Source organism: Hemibagrus wyckioides, linkage group LG06, assembly GCF_019097595.1.
Source record: "Hemibagrus wyckioides isolate EC202008001 linkage group LG06, SWU_Hwy_1.0, whole genome shotgun sequence".
NCBI classification, from domain to species: Eukaryota; Metazoa; Chordata; class Actinopteri; order Siluriformes; family Bagridae; genus Hemibagrus; species Hemibagrus wyckioides.
The window spans coordinates 36,236,524-36,249,442 of record NC_080715.1 but is presented as its reverse complement, the minus strand read 5'-3'; the positions used below and the strand labels follow the sequence as shown (position 1 = coordinate 36,249,442).

Here is a 12,919-nt window from a genome sequence, read left to right as displayed (position 1 = left end):
TTGTAATTTTATTTTATTTTGTTGGTTGATTTATTTATTTATTTATTTATTTATTTATTTATTTATTTATTTATATTATTCCAATAGGAATAATGTAATAAACAAAATAAAAATACAATAATGATAATATATCATTATATCAATATATCATAAATGATAATAAAATAATCAATAAAGTAAAAATACTAGATAAGCTTTACAATACTGTACACATTTACAGGTCCACCTGAATATATTCTGAAGCTTGTCTTGTATTTTTATTTGATATTATTTTGTTTTAAATTTTCATAAATTGTCTATTCTTACTATTGTTGTTGTTTTTGTCATTTTATTTTATTTTGTTTGTTTAATTATTTTGGTTATTTATTTATATTATTTCTACAATGATATTGTCCACCTGTATAAGTGTACAATATTGTAAAGCTTTGCGTGCATGAATATGATAATTTTAGTCATTTATTTTGGTGTTAAGTACATAAATACATCATTTTTTTCCTGCATAATGTACTCTCGAATCATATTCTTTTAGACGTTCATAAATAAATAAATAAATAAATGAATGAATAGCAACTACTAAGTCTTGTTTGATTCTTATTTATTTAATTAAATCCCTTTGAAAGATCAGCTACTCCAAAAAAACAAAAAACAAAAAACAAAAAAAAAAAACAGACAGAAAGCCCAAAGCAATGTTACAGCTTACGATGTAGTGTCCTTGTACAACACATTGAGGTTAACCATGATAATAGAGCAAGGTGGCAATACATACAGCATACATACATTTTTATACATTGAAGAACAAACAAAAAAAAACAATTCACGAGTTTTTCTCACAGTCGAATAATAAAAAAAAGTTAACACTTTATAATATAACGTGGATCCTCTACCATCCATCTACTCCGAATTACACGCTGGGATCCAGTGCTACAGGCTACCTATGAACATGAAGAAAGACTCAACCCTGTTTGCTTCAAGTCAATAAATATTAGGTGTTTTTCTTCAAATTACGAGGAAATAAATGATTCAAAGTGAAAAATTTGCAGTGCATTACTTATTAAACATTATTTTTTCATTTTTTCATGATTGAAAAATACATTTTAGTTCATGATAAACTGTGACACAAATCTTGGTCCTTTTATTTTTTATTTATTTATTTTTATTTCTTAATTGCAATAACAGAAAATGACACAACAGGCCTCTCTCTGTCACATTAGGTTTATTACGTGTGTATTACTTCATATTAAATAACTTCTCCACGAGTTAAATTCACAGTATTAATAGTTGTCGCTTATTCTGGGTTTTTTAATGCTTTCAAAAGTCTGTAACTGTATCTCAAACAGGATAGAGGAGTGCTTTATACGGTCCTCTTTAAAAGAATTCACTCTTGGATGAGATTTTTCTTTATCTTTATTGAGGTGAAGAGGTGATTCTTGGACAGGGAGTGTACTTTTTTATGCATAATGAAAGCTAGTAGTAGTAAACACATAGAGGTTTTCAGTATTACAACACTGATTGCAATGAATGAAAGAAATAAAGGCACATGGGGTTGTTTAGTGGGCACTTTATAAATACTGAAGACACTGGATAAGTGGAATAACTCCCGGCAGTCTGTGAGTGAGTGATTTATCCAGGTTACGTTCCTGTACGTTGGTCTCAGGAATCAAGCTTGTGACCCTTGTTAGGCTTCTTTTGACTTCCGCAGTATCTTCCACTGTGTCATGGTTGTGTTTGACATGAATTAGATGGTTTCTTTTTCAGGTTCCATTTGCCGTCCCTAGTTTGGTATTAGTCCTGGCGGAAACTGCAGCATCTGACTTGGTAGACAGCAGGTTCATGTGAGGATCAGGCTGTTCCATGGCTCATTCTTGGTGCTGGGTGCTACACTATGGGCTCCTGGAGAAAGCTTCAGTGATGAAGCCCCACTTTGGCCTGCCATGTATGAGATCTAGATAGAAAACACCAGTAGTTATCATTTATAAACACTCCTCAACCTCAAACATGCACGTGTTTCATAGACCAAACAACAGCTATGCTCAGATCTTGTGTACTCACCTGTGTATGTATGTTATGATGGGAATAGTAAGTGGGTGTGTCCGGCTCAGTCTTGATTGGGCGGGGCTCTACTGCGTTGCCGCCAGTGCTGGCTGCATTAGAAGGGGCGTGGCCTTCATTTCCAGGGGTTCCTGTCAATAATCGTTTAAGCATTATTTATTATTTGTTAATTTTTCTTTATGATTTAACACAAAGAATTTCATTACAAACGATATTATAAATGAAAAGTAGAATCTTAGAAATATTTGCATGAATTTCAGTATTTATTATTATTATTCGGTTCATCCCCTTTTCTTGACAGAGTACACTCGAGCTGACACATTTTAGATCAAATCCTTCAGCGTGTCGTCTGAACACACACTTCAATGAAAGGGATAAGACTTACGGAAACTTAAGGAGTACAAAAGAAATACAAAGGAGTTAACATGATCAATGGTCAACAAATTGGCTCAGAATTGATATAGTGACCAACAAATTGTACAACTTTAATACGTTTTAATACGTTAATTAAAAAAATTCCAGATTTTCAGTCTAGTCTCACCCCCTGACTGCCCTAGACTGACCCCTGGGGGGTTTCCCCACCACCGGCTTTGAGAACCACAGTGTAACATACCAGGCTTGGTCTTGTTGAGGTTTTTGGGTTTGCGCTTGCGCGTCTGAATACCTTCCTTTTTCATGGCAAGAGGACGAGGAATCTGTGTTGGAGAAAAAAAAACTGTTCAATATCAAGACTTTGTACGTAAAGTCCTATCTACTTTGACCTGACTGGAATAACTGAGATCTGTATTATTCCAAGATCTTGAAAAATTCATAATATGTAGATTTTTAAAATTATTTTATACTTTTATAATGTATTTCATATTGTCATAACCGGTAAACATTGATCTTTTAGTTTTGCGTCCCCTCTTACTGACATAAGTTTAATCATAACTCCAGTTAATTTGGATTTTAAAGTCTGGCATCGCACAAATTATTGTTGCTCTGGCTCTCACCCCATGTAGCTTCATGTAAAGGCCACAGGCATTGCACACAGGCTCTCCTTCTGCGTTTCGTCTCCACAGAGTGGTGGTAGTGGTGTGGCAGTTAGTACAGGACAGACCCACTCTCCTGGAAGCAGACTGAGTAGAAGTGTGTAAGAAAAGGAGAAAGAGAGAGTAGTTATTTTATGGTGCATTCATTTCTGAATTTGTGCATAGCCATGGAAAATTTTATGAATAAGATTTAGGGTAATAGTATAAACAAAATAATATCTAAGTCCATGCTTAGACTCTGTTTATGATACTTTAAAGTATCTCTTTCCATGTGAAGGCCAAGAAAGGTGAAACAGCTCATCCTGTCGTTCACAATATTGTTCACCTTATCACTGGGTGTGTGTTGTATGAGTGGGAGGGATTATGTTACACTCTACCCTGTCAATCACAGTGACTAGCCAATCGCAAGGATCTGTGAGCTCAGGCAGTGTATGTGGAAGAGGGCTATAACACTATCCTCTGAGTGTGTTATGCTGCTCTGTGATGCAGCGAGTTAAAAATGCTAACTGGCTTCATGTGTCTTGGAGGAAGCAAATTTTGGAGAAAATAATGGACAGAAAAAAAAACAAAAAAACAATAGATCTTCCTATCCAATTTTTCAAATGTTTTTATAAGTGTTCTGCTGTTTTTTTGGTGATGGTTATTTCTAATTAAGTTATAGCCAAGTTTTCAAGAGTTCCTTATGGCCGTGTTTTAATAAATTAAGGCCACAAGTTAAGTTTCTCGAGATCTATTTCTTAGTAAATATCTGTGGATCCAGAAGAACTTAAGCATGGAGATGAATGACAATATTAATCCTTTAATTTTGGAATCATGCACAAAGGCATACTTCTAATTGAAACTTTAAATCATGGGCTCAGGTTGTACACTTCATCGCTATGACATTGGTATCTTGTGGCAAGAACAGAAAAATAAATGGGCACTTATTTTGGTGGCCTCATGATATTAATTTCTGGCCTTAATATAATTATATATTTGACACCACGTCACTGCAGAACTTAAAAAACAATTTCTTCTTTCTGCCAAATAGGTCAATTCTATTTGTTTGTATAATATATAGTACTAATACATTTACCATATGCTACAATAGCCTTAATTCTACTATAACATTTATTGTTCTTTCTTAAATATGATCTTTTTTTCCAGCTGCTCATACAGTAGCTCATATGGCTAATTTTTACAGTTATGCTCTTTACATCCGAACACAAATGAGCGACGTAGCAAACTGGATTTGACTCACGAGTCGTCTCTGGGGTTTGATCAGTGGTCTGTTGATGCCATTCATCTTGTGGTAGAGTCCACATGCATTACACAGGTAATGACCAGTCCCGTCTCGCCGCCACAGTGGAGTGGACATGGCCCCACAGTTCACACACTCTCTGCCTTCTGCGAAATCATCAAACAGATCTAAAAGACAAAGAGACGGAAAGAAAACGTTCAGAATTGTGGAGCGATGTGTACTGAACTTGTTGTGCTGTTTAACTGAGCTGTTCCACACCTACGTTATAATATATAAATGCTATAGCAATGTGTGGTACTTGGTGTACTATAACCATTTAAATGCACACATAGATATGAGGTGATGTTTTTTATTACACTTTATATAGTAATAGCATCCAAGCACTGTTAGCCTAGACCTGTTTCTATGCAAAGTGAATTTTATCTTTACATAAAATAAACTCCTTCTGTAGTTTGTAGTGTAATGTATGCTGTAACTTTGTTTCGTATATTGGTTAGCCAGCTACAAATAGATCAGTTATTTACGGGTTGCTTATTTAGCTTGCTGGATGTTAGCATGACTAGCATTTATTTTGCTAACTTCCAACTTAGCACACTTGAAAAGGAGGCTCATTTCAAAATGGCTGCTAGAGGAATCAAACTGTAAATCTGCCTTTGTGCTTATATCCTGCTTTTTATCCAAATGATTTCTGCTACTCACTTAAAAGCTTATGTATGCATACAGGTATGCATACAAAGCTTTTTTTCCCCCACAGAATTAGCTAAGAAGCTAGCTCTAATGGTTGACATCTGTCACTATCTGATCCATTCGGCACATGCGCAGTGCAAATCGTGTTCCAGGTACAGATCCAGAAGTGACTGTCACTACTTGATCTGTACCAGAAACATGATTTGTACTGCGCACCCCTCTAAATCATTGATTTCAGATGTTGTTTTTCAGGGGATGGGCTTGGCCCCTTGGTCCATAAAGACATGGATGAGTGAGCTTGGTGTGGAGGAACTTCACAGAGTCCTGACCTCAACCTGATAGAACACCTTCTCACCTTCACAGCCCTTCTCGTCCAACATCAGTGCCTGATCTCACAAATGTGCTTCTAGAGGAATGGTCAAAATTTCCCATAAACACACTCCTAACCCTTGTGGAAAGCCTTCCCAGAAGAGTTAAAGCTGTCATAGCTGCAAAGGGCGGGCCAACTTCATATTACATTCATGTACATGTAAAGGCAGACGTCCCAGTTTTGATCTGGCTCACAGTCTCTGCTCTAATTCATGCCAAAGGTGTTCTATCAGGTTGTGGTCAGGACTCTGTGCAGGCCAGTGAAGTTCCTCCACACCAAACTCACTCATCCATGTCTTTATGGACCTTGCTTTGTGCACTGGTGTGCAGTCATGTTGGTACAGGAAGGGGTCAGGGTTAGGGTTAGCATGAAATTGTCCAAAATGTCTTGGTATGCTGAAGCATTAAGAGTTCCTTTCACTGGAACTAACCGGCCGAGTCCAACCCCTGAAAAACAACCCCTGAATTCAATGATTTGGAGGGGTGTCTCAAAACTTCAGTATAGTGCATGAGAATTCATTCAATTACAAATGCATAGAGGATATAAGGATTTAAAATTAGAGGTATCAGGCTAAAATGACACGCCTCATACCATCCATCGCAAACCCGAACAAAATGCAAAATCCTTTTCTGCAAGCGAGACTTTATTAATAATCAAGGCAAAATCTGTTGTGTGTTTTGACCAGCAGGAGGGGTCATTTCTCATGTTTTAGCCCTGGGTGTCTGTCTGCTGATGGGGTTCTGCTTTTTCTCCATGTGAGACAGGTCCTCTTTTGATAACAAAAAGCCGGTCTGTATATAGAGCAGGAAAAAAATGGAGCTAATCTTTATAAATGGAAACAACACAAAGTGCCTGACAGAGCGCTTTAACAGCCATGTTGATGGAGCTGATCAGCATGGACAAGTGGAAAATAAAAGAAAACTTTTTTTTCTCTCTCTGTGTGTTTGTTTCATTACTGTGACTTGGCCTTGAAAGAAATTTTAATCTGTGTCAAACCAAAGCAATTTATTTTAATCCTCTTGGATTGAAATTTCTAAAAATATCTTTTATATAAAAATATTTATATGTTTAGGAGTATAACTGTGGCATACAAATGTGTAACTTTGCTTCTGAATATATGGTACATTCATAATATACAGTAAGACATGATAAACAAGGAAGTAAATATTAAACATTAACTCAAGAATGAATATTATCACTGATGGAATGAAAAGTGAAACAAGGAGAAAGGTATTATAAAGGTTTTTCCACGAGTACCGATCTTTAAAGTGAAAGTATTATTAAGAAATTATGACATGGAAATAACATATTTGTTTCTGCATCACATAAATAGCTAAATATAAACTTTTCATACAAGAAGGAAGATGTATAATATACAATAAACCCAATGTTGTGTAAATTCTGTAATTTAAACTGTATAGTTGTGCAGAAAAAGTTCATGAGCTGGTAAAAAAATTTATTCATTTTTTATTTTATCACTGGTGTATAACAAAATGCTCTGGATTAAAGATGAGTACTTCACATAACTTATTTTACTACACTCCAAAGTATTTTCATTTGCCACTTTATTAGGCACTGTACCCTTGCTTATTTCTGCAGTTGTGAAGTCAGCAGATCATTGTTGACAGATGAGATGATTTCGGTATTTCAGGCAACAATACCAAAGTCAATAAATATCAAATTGGTCACTGTTTCGTTCTACGTTTCAACTGACCCCTGGTTTCTCTCTAAGGAATTTGGATGTTGCAGAACTAAAGACACACACTGGCCTTTTCCCCAAGGTTCTCAGTCAAACTGCTACAATCCTAACCTTGAGACTGGTGAGAGACAGCGCACACACAAGCAGAACAACAATGAACAAAAGAAATCATTGTCAATGTCCAAAATCAGTATATCCTCCCACCATATATATATATATATATATACTGTACAAACATGCAGATGGTTCTGTTTGTAAATCAGCCTCACTGACATACTGATATCTGAGTTCTTCACATCACTCCTTCCAGGCAATTACAGAATTCCCGCAAAGCACAGCAATGACAAGATTATCCACTGTCAAAATATTTACACTTCCTGATTGATTATAGATATAAAATACTGGAAGTTGCTGCAACGAGGTATGCTTTCCATGACGGAAAATATCTCATGCCTAATTAGACAGAGTAGTTTAATCAGTATACGGTATGCAGTATCTGGCATTGCTCAGAAAAACACCAAATGATTCAGCCATTTTTAATGTTTCTCAAGTGTTGCATGCTTTGTAGGTATATCAGCTGTATTTAACATCTTTGGTACTATTTATCAGATTTATTTCGAATATTTGTTTTCAATGTATTACATTATAAAATTAAAAAACAGCTGTGAATGTACAGTATTTATTTTAGTATTTTACAGGATTGTAATGCAATCCATTAGGCAAGCATTGCACTGGTTTACAGGATATATAAATAGCACACAACGCAATGCATAGTGGGATATCTAACGCAGCTAGTGCTGACCTTGAGTTTATTCGCTAATAAAAAACACACAGAGTGAAGCAGTGAGCTTGTTGTGGTGGATCAGGTGTTAGGGGTTTGAGTAGCAGCTCAGAAGGTTGTGCGTTCAAGTCCCACATGTCTCGATTGGGACTTTGAGCAAGCTTTTTGCTTTTTATTTTTATTTTATTTGTTTCTATCAGACTTACATGTTTGATTTTATGCTCTAAATCCAAGTACTTACAAATATTTTGATTGCAAGAAAAAAAATGCATGCATGTTTCGAGTAATAGGCTTTAAAAAATCTATTTGTCGGCGATATTTTTGCAGTACGTTTACAGTGATGTCTCATTGTAAAAAAAAAAAAACACTTACTGGAAAGGGGAAACTTATATTGATGTATTTATTTTATTCTCATATTTACTTCGAATATTTTCTGTCTGTTGGAAAAAATATCCTACTTTTCTAACATGTCGGGGTGAGGGATTAAATATTTGTCGGCTTCATTATTTGGTGTTAATTGTAATGATTATATGGACTTTTTTTGTACGAATTTTACGTTGAACTTGCTAATTACCACAAGGTTAAACCCAAATGCGCCCCATCTCCAGTTTGCCTTTGAAATTATTATTTTCTTTGCGCTGACTCGGTCATTATTAGCCAGCTCAAAGTCCACTGCTGTTGCCCACTGATAGATAGCAAACTGATAGAGGAAGTGCAAGAGATGTTCTTCTGTTCACATCCCGGGCAATAAGCCAGAAACAGTCCACAAAGCAGTGATCCAATCAATCTGGAACATCAGAAGTGTGTGATTAGATAAGAGAGGGCTAATATTTAAGCCTGCGTTATTATTTCGGCTATTAGTCACGTGTTTGACGTCTTGGTGCCCTTCTTTTCTCTTCTCTTGCGTGAGTGTTACTGATGAAAGAATAACGCAGAGAGGTTTTAGTGTAACCCTTGGGTCTGTGTGATTCTTTCAGTTTCTTAATTAAGAAATAATAATAAAAAATGTTGATAAACAAATCTCAGGTGGACAGGATTCCATACTGATTATATGTATTTGGCACCAAGCATGCTGTAAAAACAGTAAAAACATTTTTTTCGCATTTATACGGAGGTCAGTAGTTTACATTGTAAATAAAAAAAAATCTAATCAAATTCAATTCAGTTGTTAAATAATGAATCGGAAATCATTTAATTCACTTTCCTGGCGTGAAAACCTTTCGGTAATAAATAAATAAATAAATAAATATATATATATATATAAATAAATAAATATGCACAAGCCGCCTTTTGGTTTCTTTTCCTGAACGCGTCGTCACCAGACCATATATTCCAATTTAATAAAATTGTTATAAATATAATTGTGTCATATCTGTTGTTTAAATCACTAAACTGGTTGCGATTAACTGATTATTTACAGCTATAAGAAAATGGATGTATTCATTTCTTTGATCGGCTTAGTCGCATCTCAGTCACCCTGATTTCTGCTGATTTCTGACATTTTACACAAAGCAAAAGACAAACAACAACAAAAACAAAACAATATTTTAAGACTTTTTCAAACAGGTTTGCTGAAATTGATTCCCACCTTAATGAGAATTTCAGTTTATTTTGTATATAATTCCATGCAAGAAGTGAAGTCGGCTTTTTTTTCTTTCTTAATTGCATCCCAAAATATTGCGTATGCGCAATGTATAGTAAATTTAAAATATATATATATATATATATTTTGGGTAAGTCTTACTGATTAACAATTAACTTGTATATAATTTTGAATAATTTTAAATATACGGACATCTGTCTAATTTAACTGAACAACAGCAACAACAACAACAATAATAATTAACTATCTTTAATTATTATTTTAATTACAATTATTATTATAATTGAAATATTTTTCAATGACTATTTAATAGACTTAATGTCTCATTTTAGGTAGACAATGTAGCTTTGTTTTAAGTGCGTGCGTCAAATAAATTATAAACAAAGCATTACATAATAATAATAATAATAATAATAATAATAATAATAATAATAATAATAATAATAATGCAAAGCATATGGCTGCATATGGTAGTCCTTTAAATGTTTGGGGTGACAAAACAATCGCCAAGCAAATCATTAATATTTTTCGATTTCTTCCTAATCTTTTTTGTGAGTATTTTTTAAGAAGATATGAGCGTATAAACCTTATGATTGCAACTGATTTTTAGATGATGTGATTAAAGTACATAGGTTATAGATATATTGTGAAGCATCCATTTATCTATTGATGCTTCCTTAAATTTATGGGTTTTTTTTATTTCAAACAGGACAAATGATTAATAAGCAATACGTGTTTTTCATATGCAGAGCCATTGTGAAGCTGATATTCATGTAAGTTCCTGATGAAAGGTCAGAACATTTGGCCTAAAAGGTCTTGCAATAAAATTGGGTTTATTTCATGATTTTGTTACCGAAATTTGCAGAAAGTTTCCCATACTCGGAGTTCATAACGCAATGCTTGGTTGAGATATTTAATAATTATTGGAAAGTGTTTCAGAAATCAGTTCTTACCCAGATTTGGGTGCCTTGCCACGCCGGTCTGTCCTGCAGATTGCAGACTGTGTAGAACCGAGCCGTCGAAATGGGACGCGGCCCACGTTCCCCCGACGCTCGGACTCACGTAAGCTGAATATGGCGAGGCATAGGACGAGCTCAGGCCGCGCGCGCTGTAATGGTCCCGTCCGTTCGCCGTGACGTTCAACGGGCTCGTGTAAGTGGCGCTTTCCCTCGCACCAGAGCTCATGGGCGGACTCGCGGAGAAAGTGAAGCGCGGAGACACCGGAGAATGGTGCGTCCCGCTTGAGTTGTATGACGACACGGGATCCGGGCCTGGCTGAGCCCAGGCTGAGTGACTCGAGGCTGGGCTGCTCTGCTGGGACGCAGCGCTGTGCGGCTGCAGGTACGGCAGAGCAGGGATCACCGGGGCGACGCGCGTGCTCGGCACGTACACCGGCGACGCAGCGCTGTGCACGAAACTCGGCTCGTAGGAACCCGGGTTCGCAGCCATGCTTAGACCTTGGTACATGGTTGCGAGGTGAACGAGGTGAGGTAATAATCCGCTCACGGAACCGATGTGATCTTGCTCCCAGACTGATCAGCTGTGACTTTCTCTTCCCCGAGACATTTTACTGCGCCACGGGCTTCAAGAAGCTCTACCTGTTTAGCAGGAAGGAGGGAGAGCGCGGAGTGGGCACAGAGTGAGAGCACGATTGGGGTGATTGGGGTGGAGAAATCTCTCTCTCTCTCTCTCTCTCTCTCTCTCTCTTTCCAATGTTTTTTTTTTCCTGATTTCTCCGCCTTATGCAAATGTATTAGTCCATATTTCTATGTAACTAACAATCTGTCAATAAAATACTTAAAATCTTCAGTACCTAACTTGCACAGTACTGAAATTATTCTTAGTGTTTTTATTCCTGTAAAATATTTCAGTATAGACTACATGGCTCTAAAATACGTTTGTGCTTCAAATGAGTGTTTGGATTTGGTTACAGAATATTATGTAAAATCGGAAGGTAAGACGGTGATATCTTGCTAGAAAATTGCTAAATGAAACGTGATACATTTCCATGTTCAGGTTTTTCTTAAATCATAACATGACGGTAAGGATTGCAGAATACAATAGGCTAATTCTGATCATATTAAAAATAAATAAATAAATAAAAACAAATAAAAATACTATTTTATATTTAAAGATAAGACAAAAGTATACAAAGTTAGTGCCATGAATTCCGGGACGATTATTATTATTATTATTATTATTATTATTATTATTATTATTATTATAACATCATGCATGTTTAACAATATATGTATAAAATTATAGTGATTTAAAAACGAAATACAGCGAATTATTTAGCCTATACTAAGGTAGATTTATCTAATTCACTACATCGAAAATCCTACAATTACGCATACAAAATGAACAAGAAATAGATCCTGATAGTGATCCTGCAACCTTCTGCTCTCCTAACCTGCCTGATCCATCCTGATGCCTTATTTCTGGCTGGAGTCTCATCACGACTCCCTGCAGCTGAGGATGAGGATGAGAATGTCTCCACATGGACAGCCTGGTGATACATGAAGTTAGTGTGGACGGTTTCACTTGAAGATGGTTTTAGATTGATACGAACATGTATTGGTCCATCAGTGAACAGCTGGCAACAAAACAGACTTCATGTTAAATCTAGAATGAGTTTCCTGTTTGCACAACTGCACTTTTTGACCACATGGTAGAGTTATAGAAGGGAAATGATTTATAATCACACTCTCCGGGGTCACCTAGATGAGGATGGGTTCCTTTCAAAGCTTCTTCCTCATGTCGTATCACCACCATTGATACTGCCTCGCCCATTATGGACACCTTCATGCGTTCAAAAATTATATGCTGAATTTATAAATTTCTGAAAAGCTGCATTGTGATATTGTCCAGCGTTTAAAGCGCTATACAACTAAAATGTAATTGATTCAAATGAGTATAACAATTGAATTGCAAAAAAGAGAAACTATTTAGGTCTGATGAAAAGGTTTCTAAACTAATAATGACCAAGAATAATTCATATATATTGTTCACTATTAGTAAACATAATAATAATAATAATAATAATAATAATAATAATAATAATAAAAAGAACTGCAATTATCGCAGACATATTATTGTTATTATTATTATTATTATTATTATTATTATTATTATTATTATTATTATGTTATGTTAAACTTTTAACTGCTGATAATACCTGAAGAAACTGTAATAATAATAATAATAATAATAATAATAATAATAATAATAATAATAATTGTTGTTGTTGTTATTATTATTATTATTATTATTATTATTGTTGTTGTTGTTGTTTCAGGAACATCAGGAATGATGGATGGTTGTACTTGTTACTGAAGGCCGTCGTGTGACGCCGCTATTGTCCAGTTCTGAGTGTGTCGGAAGTCTCAGTGTTGTTGTGGTGGGCAGATTTATAGCTAATAACCTGTGTCCTTAAAACAGGGCTTCCTATACTTCGGG

At 35.5% G+C, this 12,919-nt stretch overlaps 1 protein-coding gene across 1 annotated transcript; it reads right to left on the bottom strand.

Annotated features, from left to right (window-relative positions):
* Positions 1–578: 578 nt before the first annotated feature.
* gata4 (GATA binding protein 4) lies at positions 579–11,123 on the bottom strand. The gene is made up of 6 exons (XM_058393530.1): positions 10,414–11,123; positions 4,321–4,487; positions 3,042–3,167; positions 2,663–2,744; positions 2,050–2,180; positions 579–1,942 (listed from the first exon to the last, which is right to left on the bottom strand). Exons 1-6 carry the CDS (start codon positions 10,925–10,927, stop codon positions 1,829–1,831), a joined length of 1,134 nt encoding a protein of 377 aa, XP_058249513.1. The 5' UTR covers positions 10,928–11,123; the 3' UTR covers positions 579–1,828.
* Between the last annotated feature and the right edge of the window lie 1,796 nt (positions 11,124–12,919).

Bases quoted from the DNA above. Each gene is read 5' to 3' on its own strand.
- gata4 (XM_058393530.1), bottom strand. From the start codon at position 10,927: ATGTACCAAGGTCTAAGCATGGCTGCGAACCCGGGTTCCTACGAGCCG. The intron at 3,168-4,320 runs GTGAGTCAAATC...ACTTCTACTCAG, and splicing joins TCAAACCCCAGAGACGACTC to TCTGCTTCCAGGAGAGTGGG. The intron at 2,745-3,041 runs GTGAGAGCCAGA...TCTCCAACACAG, and splicing joins TTTACATGAAGCTACATGGG to ATTCCTCGTCCTCTTGCCAT.